Raw genomic sequence first — 20499 nt, 5'->3', positions numbered from 1 at the left:
CCTTAAATCATTACGACCATTCTGGTCAAGAAGGTCATAATTTCCTTACACAAAATGGTCATACAGAAAATGATATGCTGCATGACCTTTGTTCTAGCCGACTACGACCAATTTAATTGGTCATGGCTGCTAATTGGTGGTGCTTAAAAATGACCCACCTCAACAATTTCGCCTACCTGTCATGTTTATGTGTCAAACGATCGCATAGTTTTTGTCCACCTTTTCAATTTTGTGTCCGTCTCATGCCCATGTGTCAATTATCCAAGATTCACTAAACTTTTTTTTTTACTTAAGTTACCTATTTCGTTCCTTTTATGATCTTTAATTTCTATTTTGTATTTTTTATTTACTTTTCATAGGGAAGATACAACTTACAAAACCTATCTGAAAACAGAGGCTGACCTATGGAGCCAGGAGCCAGGAGCCAGAGGTTGTCCGAGCGAGAGCGACGGCGCGGCCAAGAAAATCGGGAAACGAAATTCAGAATGACCGGTGCGCGCTGAACACCAAATTTTCTTCAAGTTCCCACCTAAAGAACAGAGGCTGGCATGTGGGCACGGCCACAAGCGGGAGATCGAAGTTTTCAGAACCACGGGCGGTACCGCGGGAGCGGAGAGACCAAAATTTTCCCAAGTCCCCACCGCATCGCTCAAACCCTAGCGCATATTTCCTCCTCCGCCACCATCACCCCTCTCTCTTCTCTCCCCCGCCGCCCCTCTCTCTTCTCTCCCAGCCTCCTCGACTGTGAAGACCACCCCGTCGCTCCAGGGCCTCGCGGCGGCGAGATCCACCCCATCCCTCTTTTCCTAGCCCATCGAGTCCGCCCCCTGCCGCCGGATGCGGCCTTCCCCGGCCACCCAGCCGCCAGACTCGGTCTATCCTGGCGTCCCTGCCGCAGTGCCGCCGGATCCGACCGCACCCGACCTGCTTGCTCTCCTGAGGATCCTAGAACGGGAGGTGAGGTCCGCCTCCGAGGGCGAGGATGGCTATGCAACCGGTCGTAACATCCAGCGGATGGTGAAGGGCGTGGTTAATGTCAAGCTCACCAAGCGCCGACGCGATGGCGTGTCGCTACCGCGTTCACGGCGCTGGATCACCCCCGCATCGACCTCGTCCACCTCTCCGACGGCAAGGTCGGCGACTTACTCATCTACACGTTCAACAGTAAGGTTCGTTTCCTTGTTTATTAGTATCTACCTGGATGCAGAATCATCAGATATCTCTAGACTCTAGTGTTTGCAAGCGTTGTGTCCGGCAAACTGCATCTGATACATGTCCAGGGATGATTACTAGATAACTTAGTTGGTTATTTGACATTGATGTGACGCATGTGCTCTAGAATTCTTTCTGCAAGTTGTGTCCACAGGTTCTGAACGGTTTATTTTATATGTTTGAAAGTGACCCTGATTAAGTTTGGCCCTTGTATGATTCCATGGTTAGGCGCTTAGACCCACACTGACATTTTTTCACTCAACCTTGTCCTCTCCTTGTTATTTGGGCAATACCAAACACTGTCAACATTTATACTACAGCATCTTGAGAATGAACAATATTTTTCACTTTGTTAATTATCTACACAAGCATCCTAAAATCTTAGAACCACACGGTACCTGCCCTGTTGTATCATATTGTGGGATATTAGCACAGTGAAAAACTCTGAACTTTCCACTTGGGGTAGGGACATGTCTTGTTGAATGTAATTTCCTTCTTTCGTGGTAAGGTAAAACTGAAATACTACTGGACATTCAAGTCTCTTATCCATTGCTGCGTTGCCTGCAAATAGTCTCTGTGCTTTGTTGGCATTGATGGCTGCTTCCAGATCTTTGTGCCACTTGGCTATCTCGCTGGAGCAGTGTTGTTGGGTTACAGTTGACTATAAGCTTAAATTCCTTAAACTCTATTTGTCAAGTTAGGATGAGCATGTTGTCTTGCTCTTTAAACTCTACTGATAGGCAAAGTTGTAATAAAATTCAGATCTAGCTGCAGTAATAGATAGATGTTTAAAATGAAATATCCTAGTGAATGTTGGAGTTATAGCTTGAACACCTGCAGCTAGTGTATGTGCTATTGTGCAAAGCTACTAGTTGTATTCATATCTTTACTTTTGTATTTACCTTTCCTTTGTACAAGTAAAATATTTTCTTTTGATAAACCGACTGATTGCTACCCATTTTGTGTAGCTTGTCGCAGCATCATGTATGTAGATGTCTATTTACTTGATCCTGCTGTAGCGGTTTCATTTTTATTTGATCGCCTAAGATCTGGAAGGTAATACTCTCTGCACTTATATCCCTCTCTTGGTAATCATCTGTACGCAGCAATCTGTTCTTGTGTTATTGTGATGCTAAGAAGCGACGTGTATTGCTGTGATCCTCATTTAATTGAGTATGCTGCAGTTGCACACTTGTCCTCATTTATCTGCACATTCAGCATACTAGCCTCACTTGTGCTGTTAACGTAAGATAAATATTATTCAGTAAACTGCATCCATTAGTTTGCCTTGCAAGGTTGCAAAATAGAGTAAATTTTGTTGTCTGTATACGTGCGTTAATAATCTATGCGTCTGTTAATAATCAATATCAGGATACGGTAATATGTGGTCTGTATAGGCTAGATACGTGTGCACAAGTATATACATTAGTAATGCATACATATCAATTTACATGTGCAACCTGACGGCAGCTGCCACATGCATGTAAACCTTCATCTTAGATTATATGTACTTATCTCGGAACATATCATCCGTGAATGGTATTCATCCATGTTGCTTATTCTTAGTGGTTGATGTGAATTCTCTGATGCTGCATCATATAACTTGTTTAGTAGTACACTTCCAAAAAAAAAAATTTCACTTCATCGTTTATCTTATATGTTCACATGTTATTTCTTTGTTGGCACAAATCTGTATGTGCTTTAATTTACTTGGTTTGACCCGTAGCAGCAGCCTTTATGCTTGCTTGCTCGGTTGTTCTCGCAGATCTGATGGAGCCAATGTGCCAGGGTTTATGGATGTGATCAGCAGGATTTGGGACGTTAATTGTCCAGGTGACAGGCACTTAACACTATCACCTGGACAATTAGTGTCTCAAATCATGTTGACCACATCCATTAATCCTGGCATTTCACCCAATGGTTTTAAAAAAATTCTCGTGTTCTGTTTTAGTAATATATCATTTTCTCCTTACTAATGTTTCATTATCTTAGCTTATCTGTTCCCCTCATGTACAAAAACTCTCTCTCCGTCCTTGTTTTGATTCTGTGGTACTTGTTGCGTTCTAACAGAATTTACGTTGTGATTTTAGGAAGGACCAGAAGGAGAAGCAGGCCTCCTTGGATCTTCATCGAATGGCTGCTACACCTCCTTCCAGACCGAGGCGGCGTGCAATGGTGTCTGCCGCTGGCATTTGCTGGAGAGGAGCACAACGACGATGTCACCGCAGATCGCCTCTGTCTGCTTGTGTGAAGGTATCCCACACCCCCTTCTCTCCCAATCCCCAGATCCTCTACAATACGCCGATGATACTTTGGTTCTGATCAGGCCAATAGGCGCAGGGATTGCGAACCTCAAGGTCATCTTGTTGTGTTTTGAGAATATGTCAGGGCTGAAGATCAACTTTGATAAGAGCGAAGTGGTGGTGACAGGGGTCCCACTGGAACTTCAACACCAGGTGGCCCACATGCTTAATTGCAAGCGGGGGGAATTCCCAATCAAATATTTAGGCCTACCTATTAGTGACAAAGCGCTAAGGGTAGCGGACTGGAACTTCCTGCCAGAAAAGATTAGGCACAGGGTTGACCCATGGCAGGGGTTGTTCTTGGCTTCGGCAGGCAGGTTGGAGTTGACCAACTCCTGCCTATCCAGCCTTCCTCAGTTTGCCATGAGTCTTTACATGCTCTTCGACATCACCCATAAGGCCATGGACAAACCGAGAGCGCGCTTCTTTTGGGAAGGAGTGGGCAACAAACGCAAGTATCACATGGTAGACTGAGCTACTGTATGTAAACCTAAAGCGTTCGGAGGATTGGGAATCCTCAACACCAAACTCATGAACATCGCATTGATGCTCAAGTGGATTTGGAAACTCTACCAAGACGCGAAGGGTCTATGGGCGGACATTATCCGTGCAAAGTATCTAGGGGAAGGGACCTCTTCGACGATACGGTCCCAACCAGAAGCTCCCAATTTTGGAACTCCATTCATAAGATTAAATGGTACTTCAAGTTGGGAGCCAAACACGTGGCGCGCAATGGGAGGCGCACCAGGTTCTGGCTGGACTGGTGGACTGGGAGGGGCCCCTTTATGGCCAGGTTCCCGCACCTGTTCAGTTGCTGCACGGATCCGATGATTTCGGTGTTTGATGCTAGACCACCGGATGGGCACCCTGGGGAGTGGGGAGTCGAGTTTCGGCGGTAATTTGGGATGGTGGAAACGGTTGAATGGGACAACCTCCGACGGGAGGCCATGGGTTGGCAACCGGGCCTGGAGGTGGACAAGGTGTCTTGGTCCCTCGACGCTTCAGGGGCCTACACCACCAGATCGGTTTATCTTGCACTGACGTAGGGAGCGACAGTCACTTGCTTCAAAGAAGCTTGGCGCACCAGGGTTCCCCCTAAGATCCGTGTGTTTCTTTGGCAACTCATCCGAGGGAGGCTGCCCTCCGCTGAGCAAGTTGCCAAACGCCACGGACCCTCGGACGGGAGGTGTGCTCTTTGCCAGGAGATAGAAGACTGCAACCACATCTTCTTCTCCTGTCCCATCGCCAAACTCATGTGAGCTGGGGTTAGGGAACTCCTCCACTGCGACTGGAACCCCACGGGGCCGGGGGAGTTCATTGCAATCGCCCAGGGCCTATACGGCCCCCTTCGTAGGCTAGTTTGGTTCACGTTTTCAGCCATGTGTTGGACTCTGTGGACCACGCGCAACAGCAACAAACTAATCTTTGAAGGAAAGATGATCGGGAACCCGGCTGATGTTTTTTATCATATGCTCATTCATATGCAGTCCTGGAGGGTTCTGGTCAGACAGAAGGACCGGGCGATGCTGGATGCGGCGGTGGACGACGTCAGGAGACTCTACGCGAGACTACGGGCTGAGTAGCGGAGGACCCGTGCGGCGGCTCGACCAAGGACTTGCTTCAGCTTCTATCTAGTTTGGTTGAGTTCTCCTCTATGTAGCTCCGATCGGCTCTGTATCCGTTATTAGTGTGTCTTCTGGACCTGGGTGGGTCGAACTTGTTGCGCCATGGGCGTGTTATGTGTGCGTGGCTTGTATGACTATGATGTACCGTTGCCAGGAGGGCTTTATTTATAAAGCCGGGCCGTGTGGCCTTCTGTTTAAAAAGTACTGGTACAATATTTACACGGATTCAATGCAAACATGAGGACTCCCGGGATGCTTGCTTATTGCCTTCCTGAGCTCAGCCTCCAGACTGCCTCGGTCCCAGAATTTAGGCTGTGGGGGAGCATAGGACTGGAAACTAGCATTACCTGTTGGTCCAGAGTGGAAAATGTAGTAGTCATCTTTCCTCTCCTCCTTGTAAAAAATCGCCTTGAATGACACGAGGCTTCCCAGACGCACGATGCCATCAAGTAACTTGCCGGCATGCCGCTCTGCTTCTTCGTAGCACTCCACAGTGAGGCTCTGGAGCTTGTCCATAGCCCCCGCCTCGAATTCGAGGCAGACGTCTTCATACCTGAACACGAAATCCTGGAGATTTGGGAAAGACGCAGCACGGAAGACAACGCGCTCCTCAGGAACATCCTTCTTAACATGCAGTGTAAGGTGCACCAGTAAGGTAAGCCTCGCGAGAACCTCAGCGCCATCCCTCGGCAGAAAAAAAACATGAATTTTCAAGCTTCTGAGGTTGTCGAGGTGGCCGACCAAATCTTGAGGGACAGTGGAGAAAGGGAGTCCCAGCACGTGTAGCCTCCTAAGATGGCGTGAAGGGAGTGACCAGCAGGCCAGGACGTCATCGGTTTCCAGTGATCCATACATACGGATTGTTAGGGACTGGAGCCTTCCGAGTCTGCAGAGGGAGGGAGCAAGATCATTGCAAGCTTCTTCGGGGACGCCTCTACATAGCACTAGCTTCAGCTCCCTCAGGTAACCCAGATCACCGAGACCTCTGATGTTCTTCACATCCTTGAGATCTATACTGAGTTCGCCCAATGTGCGGAGGGCACGCATCCTGCTGATCTCGCCGACCGGCTGCATGGTGTGAGGAACAATCAGATGCGACAACGTCAAGGGTAACTCCTCCAGATGTAAGGAATCTCTGATGTCATCGCCAACAATCTCCAAAGTCTTCAAATTTCGTAATTTCCGGAGCTGCTTCAGTAGTTTCTTGCAGCCAATGCCTCTGATCCTCAGATATATAAGGTTGTTAAAGCTGCATATGGGAGACATGTCATACTGCTCATTTCTGGAACCACATGTGTCCATGTGCAGAACTCGCAGTTGTTGGAAACTCTTTAGGGATGGCATTCGTTGAGCAGCCCCCCAGAAGCTGAATGATCTGGCTTTGGTGAGAGCCAGGCTTCCCAGCAAGTCCTTGTTGCCTTCTGACATTCCGACTTGGAGGTGAAAAAAAGGATACACAACGAGATAGGGCTGGCTCGATAGCCTCAAGGCTTCGGCCTGATCAGCTTATATAGTACAGGGTACACAGAGGGCTTGCCCATCACGGCAAGGTTGTTACAACAAACACAATTGTAACCAAGTACAGATTAGATACTAACTAACCTAGTACACGTCTAATGATCATTTACTTTAACACTCCCCCTCAATCACAACTACTCTGAACTAAGTTGAGATTGAATCTCAATCGTCTGAAAGCTTCCACAGGCAATGCCTTGGTAAATATGTCTGCAAGCTGATCTTTTGAATTGATAAACCGGATGTCCAATGCCTTCATCGCCACTCGTTCCCTGACAAAATGGAAATCAACTTCGATGTGTTTTGTTCTCGCGTGAAAGACAGGATTAGCTGCAAGGTACGTTGCTCCAAGATTATCACACCACAATGAAGGTGCTCTAGGCTGCTGGACACCCAATTCCCGCAACAATGACTGTATCCACACTAGTTCAGCTGTAGCATTTGCTAATGCCTTGTATTCTGACTCAGTGCTTGATCTCGAGACCGTCGGTTGCTTCCTTGCACTCCATGACACTAGGTTGGCACCAAGAAACACAGCAAACCCTCCGGTGGACCGACGATCGTCAACGCTTCCTGCCCAATCCGCATCGGAGAAGGCACTAAGAAGCAAGGATCTGGACTTGTGGATACGCAAACCATCTGTACTACTGAATTTCAAGAATCGAAGGATCCGTTTAACAGCTCCCCAGTGTATATCAGTTGGTTCCTGCAAATATTGGCATACCTTGTTCACTGAATAAGCAATGTCAGGTCTGGTTATGGTTAAATATTGCAATGCCCCAACTGTGCTTCTATACAAAGTAATTCCCTCGGGTGACAAAATAGTTCCTGTGGTCTTGGACAATTTTTCTGAACTTGACATAGGAGTACTGACCGGCCTGCACTGTGTCATATTAGTACGCTGAAGAAGCTCCTTAATATATTTACGCTGTGACAACACCAGCCCCCCTGGATCTGAGGCCACTTCAATACCCAGGAAGAAACTAAGTGGACCAAGATCCTTGATTGCAAAAACATGGTTGAGCTCACGAAGCAAAGAATCAATAGCACGGTTGGAAGAACCAGTGATGATTAAATCATCTACATAGACAAGAACATACAGAACCAGATCAGACTGTCGAAACACAAACAATGAACTGTCGGCTGCAGATGAAAGAAAACCAAACTCGAGGAGCTTAGAGCTGAGCCGAGAAAACCAGGCGCGGGGGGCCTGTTTTAGACCATATATCGCCTTCTTGAGCTGGCACACATGTGTTCGACGATGCTGGTCCTCAAAACCAGGAGGTTGAGTCATATAGACAGTTTCCTGAAGAAGGCCGTGCAGAAAAGCGTTCTTAACATCAGCTTGTCGCAAAGACCAACCACGAGAAAGAGCAATAGCAAGCACAAGCCGAACTGTGACAGGTTTTACCACAGGTGAGAAGGTATCCTCGTAATCTATCCCTTGACGCTGGCGATATCCCTTCGCAACAAGACGGGCCTTAAACCTTTCAACTGAACCATCAGCAAGGCGCTTAACTTTGAAGACCCAGCGACAATCAACAATATTCATACCATCTGTGCGAGGAACAAGTGTCCAAGTTCCATTGTCCAGCAGTGCTTGAAACTCATCTTGCATAGCACGACACCATGCGGGGTCTGAAAGAGCATCCATATGAGAAGCTGGCTCATCGGCCGAAAGAACCGCAGAAAAACCCCTTTTCCGTGGATCATAACGAACTGTGCCGTCAGTAAACTTGCGAGGCACATGAATCTGTCGGCGAGCACGCGTCACCGGACCTTGTGTGCTAGACGGAGCAGCCAAGTCATCCTCATGAGTATCATCCTGCACATCATGATCAGAAGAAAACACACCATTATCTGCATTAGGATATGGAGGCCCATGGACCACATTGTCGTTCTCAGCTGGATCAGGAGAAGATTGTGCAGGAGACGGTGGTGGGCTGGTGTCAGGACGTACGTCGATCTCAGGAGATGTATGCATAACAGGTGCAGGCATGGTTGGGTGGACGAATGGGCTGGATAATGGAAATAGAGATGGAAACAATGATTTTTCAGTGAAGTCTTGTACTGTTGGAGCAGAAACATTAGAGAACGGAAAAAATCCCTCGTCAAATGTGACATCGCGCGAGATATAGACACGACCAGATGGTATGTGAAGACACTTATATCCCTTGTGCATGTCAGTGTACCCAATGAAAACACACTGTGTAGATCGAAAAGACAATTTGTGTTGATTATATGGACGCAAGTTTGGCCAGCATGCTGAGCCAAAGACACGGAGAAACTGATAATCAGGTTGAGTCTTAAAAAGGAGCTCTAGGGGGGATTTGTTTTGAGTATTGGCAGAGGGCAAGCGGTTAATTAAATAGGATGCTGTAGTAAACGCATGATCCCAGAACTTAAGTGGTACAGAAGAGTGAGCAAGAAGTGACAACCCCGTGTCTACCACATGACGGTGCTTCCTTTCGGCAACACCGTTCTGTTGATGGGTATGCGGGCAAGATACCCGATGGTGAATACCACACTCCTTAAGATAGGAAGTGAGGCCCTGAAATTCTCCTCCCCAATCACTCTGAAGGTGTATAATTTTTCTGTTAAGCAAGCGTTCTACTTGGGCATGAAAATGACGAAAAACAATTGCAACATCAGATTTTCGTTTGAGAAGAAACACCCATGTAAATTTGCTAAAAGAATCGATAAAACTGACATAGTACCGATACCCCCCTACAGAGACAATTGCGGGTCCCCACACATCCGAATGAACAAGTTCTAAAGGTGCTGAAGCAACAAATTGTGATTGAGGAAACGGTAATTGATGTGATTTTCCTAATTGACATGCATCACAAATGGAAACTGCATTGTCTTTATTGTTTACAACTGGAAGATCAAAACCTCTAATGACACGACTAACAACTGTAGAGGATGGATGCCCGAGACGCTGATGCCATTGCACCGATGAGGGCTTTATTGTGGAGAAGGCTGTCGGAGAGAATGTCCTGGGTGATGCAGATAGAGGGTAGAGTCCACCACTACTCATTCCTCGAAGAAGTTCCCTCTTCGTGCGACGATCCTTAATAACAAAGAAATATGGGTGAAATTCAAAGAATACATCATTGTCTCGGGTAAAACGATGGACTGACAAAAGATTTTTAGTGGCATGGGTGGAGTGTAAGATATTGTTAAGTTTAAGAACACGACTAGAGGATGAAACCAGCTGAGAATTACCAATGTGGTGAATGGGCATACCAGATCCGTTTGCAGTTTGGATGCGTTCTTTTCCATTGTATTTTTCGCGCACCGCCAGACGATCTAGATCACCGGTGATGTGATCAGTAGCTCCTGTGTCACTGTACCAATTCGTGTCAATCTGGTAGGAGTTGTGGCTGTTGGTGTAGTTAGCGGTGCGGGAGTCCTCGGGCTGGATGGAGTGGTCAAAACGATCATAGCACCTGAGCGCCGTGTGACCAGGGCGCCCACAGATCTGACACACTGGGCGCCCACCACCCGAGTTGTTGCCTGATCCGCCGGAGTTATTGTTGTGGTAGCCTCCGCCGGATCCTCCATTGCCGCGGCCACCGCCGCCACGGCCACCACCTTGACCTTGTCCGCGGCCACCACCACGGTTGAAGTTGCCGCGACCACCACCACCGCGACCTTGATGTTGGCCGCCACCACCACGGCCACCACCGCGGTTGGAGTAGTTTGCAGATGCTCCCAGGTTGAGTTGCGTGACGCTAGAACGCGTCTCAACACGAACATCACGGCCAGTGAACAATGAGTACACCTCGCCTAGGCTGGGGACTTGGGTGCGGGCAGAAAGTGCATCTACCAGGCCATCATAGCTCTCGTCAAGCCCAGCCAGGATATACGCGATGATCTCCTCGTCCTTGAGGGGTTTACCGATCGCCGCCATTGCGTCAGTCAGGCCCTTAACTTTCTGAAAATAAGACACCATAGACTGCTCGCCCTTCTGCAGGTTAGCAAGTTGAACACGAATTTGCATCACCTTGGTGGAAGTTGCAGACGAGAACATGTGCTCGAGAGTTCCCCACACCTCAAAGGACGAACCAAGGAGGGTCACCTGAGCGAGGATCTCAATGGAGAGGGTGGAGAGCAGTTGACCCAACAGGGCCTGGTCAGTGCGAATCCACAGATCATGCTCTGGATTGACGACCTGAGTAGCGCCGCCTTCCTCGGACGACGCAACATACTCCGACGGGCACTTGAACGTGCCATCTACAAAGCCCATCAGATTAGCTCCACGAAGAATTGGAACAACTTGGGTTTTCCATAGGATGTGGTTCTCACGACTAAGCTTCATGGTGACACTCTGGGACAGGTTTGGGACATTGACTACTGGAGCACTGGACGAAAACATCGATCCGGCCATCATGGAACCCGACGCTGCCGACGAGGCAGAGCTTGAGGTTTGGGAGGATTGGGATGAGGAAGTGGTCATGCCGAACAAACGATGGATGGAGATTGGATCTACTATGGCTCTGATACCATGAAAAAAAGGATACACAACGAGATAGGGCTGGCTCGATAGCCTCAAGGCTTCGGCCTGATCAGCTTATATAGTACAGGGTACACAGAGGGCTTGCCCATCACGGCAAGGTTGTTACAACAAACACAATTGTAACCAAGTACAGATTAGATACTAACTAACCTAGTACACGTCTAATGATCATTTACTTTAACAGGAGGGACAACCGGCGAGTCTGCAAATGTCCTTTAATGCACGGTGGATCACTAACTGCAGGGGATCCCTTAATCACAGTGATGAAATTTTCTTCTGTGGCCTTCACCATGATAAAGCCAAGCATTATGTCATGCACCCGACAAGATAACACGTGCCCGCAGTCATCTAACTCGGCTATTTGGATCATGTTTCTGTTGATCAACTCGTTGAAGAAATCTTCTGCTATCTCCTCTGGACTGTAACCATGTTTTCCGGTAACGAAACCCTCGGCTACCCATCTCTTCACCAACTCAGCCTTCATTATTTTAGAATCCTCTGGAAATATACCAAGGTATAGCATACATGTCCTAAGGTCTAGAGATAAATTAATGTACCCCAGATTAAGCACATGTCTCATCAAATGTACAAAAGGGTTCTGCGCCAATTGGAAACCAAGGTAATTTTTTATGTTCTCCCATAATTCCTTTGAATTTACCTCTTTCTGACTAGCCAAAATGCTGGCTACACTGAATATGACCAATGGAACTCCTTCACATTTCTTCAAAATTTCAGTAGATACATCCTTCAGTTTCTCAGGACAATCATCTTGAGAAGGAAAAATTCTTCTATGAAATAATCTCCTTGAGTCAAGATCACTAAGAGGTTTGATATTATAAACATGGCCATCGAAATCAGAACAACATGCCTGAGCTACACCTTCGATACGTGTAGTTGCTATAACTCTGCTAGCAAGACAATTCTCCACAAAGGCACATTTGATAGTGTCCCATGCTTCTATTGTCCACAAATCATCAATGACTATAAGGTACCTATGAAATTATGTAAAATAGAAGCTGTCATGCTCAAAAACACCATAGGATCCTCACCGATGCTTTAATGAAGCTTAAATACTTTATTTAAAGCTGTGGCAAGTGATTTAACTTGGGATATATGGAACTGTCAGGATGATATATAAAGTGTTTAATAAGAGTACAAATGCTCACTTTTTACAGGATATCCGTATGGTTCCACTTTGGACCCACGACTGATCCTTTCTTCTACCAGAGGCATAGCGGGTGAATATGTTTTCTGGATGCACCCGTCTGGAGATGGTTGCTCGGGATATCTACAACCAGGGAATGGTGAATGGAAACCGGTGGAAGATCGTTTTGAGAAAAAACTGAGTAGTTGGATTGGTAAGATGTTATCCTATGGGGATCGTTTAGTACTTATCAATTCCGTACTAACTAGTTTGCCAATGTTTATGCTCTCGTTTCTGGAAATACTCAAAGGGGTAAGAAAGAGATTAGATTTTTTTAGATCACGCTTTTTTTTTTGGCAAAGCGATGGGAATAAAAAGAAATATAGACTCACCAAATGGGATATTATTTGTAGACCTAAGGAACAAGGAGGGTTAGGAGTGCAGGCCTTAGAATTAAAAAATAGAAGCCTACTAAGTAAATGGTTGTATAAACTAATCAATGAGGATGGCATATGGCAGGAGCTACTGCATAAAAAATATTTGAATTCTAAATCTTTATCTTAGGTTTCAGCAAAACCTTCTGATTCTCCTTTCTGGAAGGGTTTAATGAATGTCAAACATGACTTCTTTTCGAGAGGTTCTTTTGTGGTCGGCAGGTACACGATTTTGGGAGGACACATGGTTAGGTGATAAGATGCTAGCTGAGGAGTATCCAACTCTGTACAACATAGTGTATCATAAAAATGTTACAGTGAACAATGTATTAAATCATACTCCTATGAGCATAGGTTTTAGGAGGACTTTGAACCCATTTAATTGGGACAGTTGGGTACATCTTATATCTCGCCTAATATCGTTTCAGCTAACCGAGCAAGAGGATGTGTTCAAATGGGGTTTAACAGCTTCTGGCATTTTTTCATGAAGACAATGTATTTGGATCCACTTAATGGACATACTGTATTCCTAAAGAAGTATATTTGGAAAATGAAAGTACCACTGAAAATTAAAATCTTTATGTGGTTTCTTCATAAGGGGGTAATTCTTACAAAGGATAACTTAGCTAAACGAAACTGGAATGGATGTGACAAATGTGTTTTCTGTGATAAAAAAGAAACGATTATACATTTATTTATTTCATGCCCTTTTGCCAAGATGATTTGGAGAATTGTTTTCATGTCTTTTAATATGCCCTCTCCAACAAATATTACGAATTTGCTTGGGAACTGGCTTAATGGGGTAGCAAAGAAAGAAAAAAAAGCCATATTAGAGTTGGAGTATGTGCTACACTTTGGGCAATTTGGAAGGTTCGGAACGATTTTATCTTTAACAAAAAGAGTTTCCCATCATTCTTGCAGGTAATTCCTTTGTATACTCACTGGATCCATATGTGGTCCTTTCTACATTGGGCGGAAGAGCGTCAGGCTTTGGATACTGGGTGCAACCGGTTGGTGACGGTAGCACAGGATTTCTACAGCCGGTGTGGATGGCGTGTTGATCGGCGTCTTACATGAATATGCAAAGGCTTTTCATGTCCATGCTTTTTCTTGGCTCATCTTTTTTGAGACGTTGCGTGCTCCATGAGTGGATCTTATGTAATTTTATGAATCTTTCTCTTTTAAATTAATAAAAAGGTCATATGCATCTTTTTGATGCAGAGTATCGGGATACCCGCCAAGAGATGTAAAATTTGATCTCCAAACTCTGAAACTTTACGACACAACAGTTGTGTGCCTCAGTTGATGCAGAGGCCAGGACTATTTTCCCTTTCTGAAAAAAAAAGATAAGTTGTTCCAAATTTAAGTAAAAACGTAGTTTTTCTATGTATGTATATGAATGTGGCTCCCTAAATGTAAGAGTGGGAGTGTGCTGTTTTGGCTCCAGAACTCAGTAACTAGGGTTTACTTTAGTGTATTTTGAAAAACTAAACAAAATTCCGAATAATTCAAAGGTGTACTTTGTGGAGGACTCGTAATAGCTATATATGCATACGTTACAGTATGAACACCTGTATATGTTTACATACTTTTGTGCTAAACTATGCATTCGTATTTTCTATTATACACGTATGTGTAATAGTTAGTATATATTAATTATCCTTATATGTTCATTTATTCATGTTGGTGAAAGTAATGCAGCTCAATGAATGAGTATACAGTAAGATATTCAGCTTTGTGAAGTCTTTGGCAAGTATTGTTTAATACATCGGTCGATTTCTCAGAGACTGAGTGTTGTTTGGTATGTTTTAGACGGCTACATTGCCTAAGTTTTAGTTGTCGTGCACTAGAATGATTATTGTGAGAATTTTGTTATTGGTATATTTTGTGCATGTTCAAAAATTATGTACCGTCTCAAATTAAAAATTTACATTTGGGAAACTGCATGTACAGTTCAACACTTCCAACTGCATGTACAGGTTTATGTGTTTACAAGTGTGATTTTGTAGTTGCAGATTCTGAAGCCCATACTTTGGTTTTAGTTATTCTATTGCAGAGGTTGCACCTAAAGTGTGAAATTACATTTGTTTGGTTGTGCAATTTCTGCTGGAATTTTTTTTTGAATATGTAATCGGTAGATTGCACATTCTAAATCCTAAAAATACACGTAGGATTTTTGTCCCTTAGACTAAGAGAGACCACATGAGTGTGGTGACAAAAGTGACTCGCAAGTGAACCAGTAAGACACAGGCTAATCTCTAGCCATTTGAGTCATTGGGTGAGATTCTCTCAAAAGCAGACGATCCCGTACATTTATGAACAGTGACAAATTTCTAACAAAAAAAAGTGTGACTTAAGCCTGAATTTTGATCACGGTGTAAGTAATATTTGATAAATTTCAGCTCATGATTGATTATGTAACTATATAGGTGAAAATACTTTAATTTATAATTAAAGAGTGAGGCAATTAATTATTCTTCAGATCACAACAGTGCCTTCAGTACTCAGACTAAATTGGAAACATAATACATGGTCTGCTTTTATCTGTCCCTGATGTACACTGTCCTATGAATACGACTAATACATCCGTATCATTGTACAGACCAGGCATGAACAACTAATATCAAATTAAAGACAATTATAGCATGCTAAAGTATGAATTGTAGTTGCGTCTGAAAGTTGTCCAAATGGTGATAAAAGCGAACAAAGATGGAGAGACTCAAATATGTTACTCCTACTGTATTTCTTGCTAGAGTGTACTCAAGCTAAATATACTGTGTTATAGCTGAATAGTTTGTGTCAGGCGAGCATACCTTTTGTCATTGAGTTCTGCTCTCAGTAGGCAGATGAGTTGGCGCTCATTATTTATGCATGAAGGCACCGAGCCCCCAACTTTTGAGAGTATCTCTGAAAAGATCTCAATCATGCTTGGATTTTGAGATACCGACACTAAAGCCGTGCAGTCGAATTGACCTGTAACCTTATCATGGACTTGGGTAGCGAGAGTTGTCTTCCCCATCCCTCCAAATCCAACAACAGCCACAACTTTAAGCGCCCGTTGTTGCTCTGCTCTCAACAGGTCCATGAACTTGTTCTTGGGGCCATCTATTCCCACAAGCCTGTCAGCCGCTGAATAGAATGCACACAGACGAGGGTCAATAGCCACGGGGCTCCGACAAGAAGCACCAGCTCGCTCACCGAACTTATATCGATCGCGGCGTTTGCCTGCTTCCACCACCCGGGACTTGAGTTCTTCGATCTGGCCAGCTACCTTGTGTGCCGCCATCAGTGTCATAAGCATGCTCAGCGGCAAGGCCCTGGCACCAGCGATATCAAGGTCATCGGTGATGGCGTCGACACAGTCCTCCATGTCGTAGGACAGGTCGCGCACCTCGTCCCGCCACGCCTTGTGCTGCGCGTCGAGCTCGCCGTCCATCTCGGCCAGCTCCACGAGCAGAGCCTTCATGCTGCTCATCTCGGCATACAGGGAGGCGATCTCCTTCTTCACGCCTTTGGGAAGCTTGTACTTCTCTCCCAGCAAGGCGCCAAGTTTGGGCAGGAGAGTCCGCATCGCTCCTGTCACAGCGCTCGCCACCACGGCCTCCATCGGCAACTAGCCGCAGGATCGTCGCCACTCTAGGAACTATGCGTGAATATGAGATTTCAGTAGAAAGATGGAACAGGTAGTATGCGTACCAAGGCTGGTGAAGGTGCTGTTGTAATGACAGTATATATAACTCCTCCACCGAGAAAAGATGCTTCCTTATAGCCTTTCAAGAAATGTTCACGCAATGGATCGGAAACTTCGTGTGTGGCTCCACCACGAGCATGCACCACGCGGGACACAGTGCACCTCATCATGATAACATTGACAAGATATTATTCTACTAAAAGAATACTGTGACATATTATGTTCAAATTTATCCAATATATATATGTATGTACGAGTAGGTTTCAAGTGTATTCTCGAAAGTTGCTGCAGCATCACAATAGGTAAGCTGTGTGTGTGGAATTGTGGACTCTATTGGAGAGAGACACTTCGTATCCTGGTAAGGGTGTTGATTTTCGAGACGACCCACCCAAGTCTTCGAGATTTCCATTTCAAAACTTGTTTTAGAATTGTATCGTCCAAATTATATCAAATTCAAACTAAATTTAACCAAATTTGAATTTCATTTCAGTTTGGTCTGAAACTGGTTCGAAAAATTCGGGAGAAGTATATTCAGAACCTAGTGAAATATTGTTGAAATTTTAATCCCTGATCCTAGTCCTCCTGTATAATGACTAATTAGGTGACATCAACTTTACTCAAGAGTTTGCACTTACACCATGGGTGATTAATAGTCATGCCGTCTCTAATTGTGAGTTTAGCCGATAGTTTTTCCAAACTGACCTTGTGACATGGATTATGAAAGGTGTTTTTCCTAATAGTGACTGCACTCCACTAACAATCTCGATGTGATCTTGATGTGATTTCTTTTATCATGTTAGGTGATGCTACGCCTCTAAATTTGTAACAATCTATTCACAATTATTAGAAGCATCTTTGTTTTGTTTTATGCACACTTGTATTGCCATTAGCAAGAAGAAACAACACCAACTCTAATCATTAGTCCCACAAAGTCATGCTCGGCATCCGCATCTATAGAAAAAGATAATTATGAGTATAGACCTGCCTATAGAAATTTGGAAAAAACATTAGTAAGTGGAGGAATCTAAAAAAGTCATAAAGGTTGCAATCTGTACTTTCCTTTTTCTCCCTTTTGAAACATAAAGTCGCTATCATTTTAATATGATAATCTTTGTGGTTATCAAGAATAGGTCAGCTGCTAGCAAGTTCATAATTATCTTTTGTTCACCGGTTCACTTTGTAGCAACCTGCTCATCCCAAGTTCAAAGCGCTCAAGCTTTGTAGGCCACATACTTATAATTTTGAGAAATGAAAATAGAAGTTAGCAGTACGTTAAGATTTGCTTCCTTGTGAAACCGGTCATTTTCAGCCTACACACAAGCGAAGCTTCCCGAATAAATGCAGGACAGTAACGTGGTGGCCCCAGGCCCACTTGCTCCAAGGACGACGACGATGACCGGAGACTACTGTTAGCGTTCGTAGACTTGCTGTTTATCCAGAGTCGTTAGTATGTCACGGCACACTGGTGTCATCGTGATTGCCAACAAGTGTATACAACAGCAGGAAACCATACCCTGAAAACAATAGACCGGTGATCGAACCGGTGACGCTATCGACTCAATTTTTAGCGGTTGAACCGCTGGTTGGCTCAATGTCTGATATCTGAAGATACATAGTAATAAATGTTTACTTGGAATGCAGCAATAAACAAATAATTTTGTATGCAGAAAAAATCAGGCTTGGATATTTGGCATAGCAGCACATGCACATGTAGGCATGTAGCAAGCCAGCAACAGCCAAAAGCCAAGGCCAACAGCAATGAATAAGCAACATGCAATTCCAGCTAGCGAAACCAATGCAGCTTGCAGTTGCAGCGCATACACATGGAGACATGCAAAAAGCCAGCATAGCAACAGGCCAAGGCCAACTCTCATTCTCTAATGCCGTTCTTTAATGCAAGAAAAAAGCCAGCAAATACATCAATCAAAATATACCAATCTCATTTTCTAATCTCCCAACTCTCTACGTCATTTTGGCATGATCTCTGTAACAAAATCTTCGCATGTAAATTGAATTCACAGAATCACAGGAAGAGGACGGAAAAGAAATTGAAGTATTGAACATACCTTAGTTGTCCTCTTGCCGTTTCGGGGACAGCCGGGTCCGGAAGATGACGCAGAATCGCTGGCCCGCGTCAGTCCGCGAACTGCGAATGATAGCACGTACAGCGGGCCGGTGGAAGACCGCGAAGGTGGCCGGCTGGGCGCGGTACTAGCGGCGGCCGGCGTTGGTGGCGGGTGCCCGCGGAATCAAGCTGCGGCCGGATTCAGTGGCAGCAGCAGGAGGAGCATAGTGACGCCGGCGAGTGGCAGCAGTAGGAGGAGGAGAGGGATGCCGGTGAGTGGCGGCCCACCCTTACACCCGAGCTTAGTCTCAACCGGCGGCCGGCGGGACAGGAGCGGCCATGGTGGCGGTACTCGCTGGTGCCAGGACTGAAGTGGAGATGGAGATGAATCGGGAATTCGGGGATTTCTTGAACTGACAGTGAACCAACGGTTCAACCAAAACCGTCGGTTTGACGGTTCAAGGAAAAACGAAACAATGAGTGGAGACTAGGCTTTGGTACTTGCTGTTTGCAGACCTCGAAGCTAACATCAGAAGTGCTAGATGTCCTGATGAAAATTTTGATATGTATAGTACGAAAATTCAGTTCGGCTGCACCTCTAGTAGTAGACCATGAGGGCAGAAGGTTAATAAGTTAAAAGTTCCACTTATTTAGCGTGTCACGGCACACTTGTGTTCTCGTGATAGCAGAATTACAATATGCAACGACAGTTTGCATTGATTTCAGGGGACAATGCATGTACTCCCTCCATTTTAAATAAGTGACGTAGCTTTTCTAAAACATTGATGTATCTAGCACTAAAATATGTCTAGATATGGTATCTCATGTAACAATACATATACTACACATTTACAGAAAGAGGTGCCGCACAATGTGCAGGAGTTTCAGAGACGATGTGCACGAGTTCTGATTTACATGGCTCTTCATCACTAAACTAGGGCTAGCTACAACTATAGGCACAAAAATGGTACAACGTGTCACATAAAACGTGTGGTCAACAGCCTATGCCGCGGGTGATATTCAGATTGGTGAGAAAGTCTTTAAAACACTGGTTGGCAGCCCTTTGGTGAAAATGAGGGTGAGTTGGGAGCTCGTTGGAACATGAAGAACACACGTTGCATCGAGACCAACTCGATCACGGACAAAGTAAAGGTCAACCTCGATATGTTTGTCTACTGGTGCTGAACCGGATTAGAAGACATGTACACACTACGGGAAAAACAGGCGCTGTCGTGCAGCCTATCTTTGCCGTGTGCCCCCGCACGGCAAAGATTTCTTTGCCGTGGGCACGTAGAAAAACGCACGGCAAAGATCTTGGCCACGGCAAAGACAGACACGAGCGCACGGCAAAGATACGATTCACGGCAACGACGGAAGAGAGCGCACGTCAATGGACCAACACAGCCCACGGCAAAGATTTGATGCACGGCAAAGGCGCGGGGCATTGCCGTGCCTCGCCCTTTGCCGTGCGCCCACCAGGGACGCACGACAACGCCGCCTTTGCCGTGCGCCATATGGCATTTTTCTTTGTTTTTTCTTTCTATTTTATTTCATCTAGTACTTATATTTATTTTTTAATTAGTTTTACTTTTTGTTGACTATTTATTAGTGTTACTTAAGACAATGCGTATATACCCATACTATTTTCAATACAAAAGTACTCTCCATCTTCATCCCCCCGCATATATCAGGGTTTCGGAGCAATCCGCGCTTCGGAGAATCTACTAAGTGTTATCACCCAAATGTGAGGAAGGTCACACCGGGGAGCTATTTTTACACCATTACACCTTCCACCACACTTTCACACATATCATAGGTCCACATGCAAGATTTGGTGGGATTCCAGTGCTCCGGCGGTCATTCTGCCCCTCCTCCCCCCAAAAATAGCGTTATGTGTGCCCCGGCGGGTCTACCCCCTAGATTTCTCCGCGCGATGTTCCACCAATGTATTTTTTAATTGTTTTTGGTTTGTTTAGGACATATACACA

General features: G+C 45.2%; 1 protein-coding gene across 2 annotated transcripts; it reads right to left on the bottom strand.

The window, feature by feature from the left end:
• Positions 1 to 5266: 5266 nt before the first annotated feature.
• Positions 5267 to 19006, bottom strand: LOC127340977 (disease resistance protein RGA5). 2 transcript variants are annotated; one of them, XM_051366746.2, is made up of 4 exons: positions 18513 to 19006; positions 15569 to 18430; positions 11365 to 12169; positions 5267 to 6580 (listed from the first exon to the last, which is right to left on the bottom strand). In XM_051366746.2, exons 2-4 carry the CDS (start codon positions 16360 to 16362, stop codon positions 5357 to 5359), a joined length of 2823 nt encoding a protein of 940 aa, XP_051222706.1. In that variant the 5' UTR covers positions 16363 to 18430; positions 18513 to 19006; the 3' UTR covers positions 5267 to 5356. The 2 variants fall into 2 exon arrangements, with proteins under 2 accessions (XP_051222706.1, XP_071683905.1); XM_071827804.1 differs by having other exon boundaries at positions 15569 to 16398.
• Positions 19007 to 20499: the final 1493 nt, after the last annotated feature.

This window comes from Lolium perenne, chromosome 3, assembly GCF_019359855.2.
Source record: "Lolium perenne isolate Kyuss_39 chromosome 3, Kyuss_2.0, whole genome shotgun sequence".
Lineage (NCBI taxonomy): Eukaryota > Viridiplantae > Streptophyta > Magnoliopsida > Poales > Poaceae > Lolium > Lolium perenne.
Note: the sequence above shows the minus strand (reverse complement) of the source record. Positions and strands in the feature narration are given on the sequence as shown.

Bases quoted from the DNA above. Each gene is read 5' to 3' on its own strand.
- LOC127340977 (XM_051366746.2), bottom strand. From the start codon at position 16,362: ATGGAGGCCGTGGTGGCGAGCGCTGTGACAGGAGCGATGCGGACTCTC. The intron at 12,170-15,568 runs GTATGCTCGCCT...ATAATTTCATAG, and splicing joins GCAGAACTCAATGACAAAAG to GTACCTTATAGTCATTGATG. The intron at 6,581-11,364 runs CTCCTGTTAAAG...CCTTTTTTTCAC, and splicing joins TGCAGACTCGCCGGTTGTCC to CTCCAAGTCGGAATGTCAGA.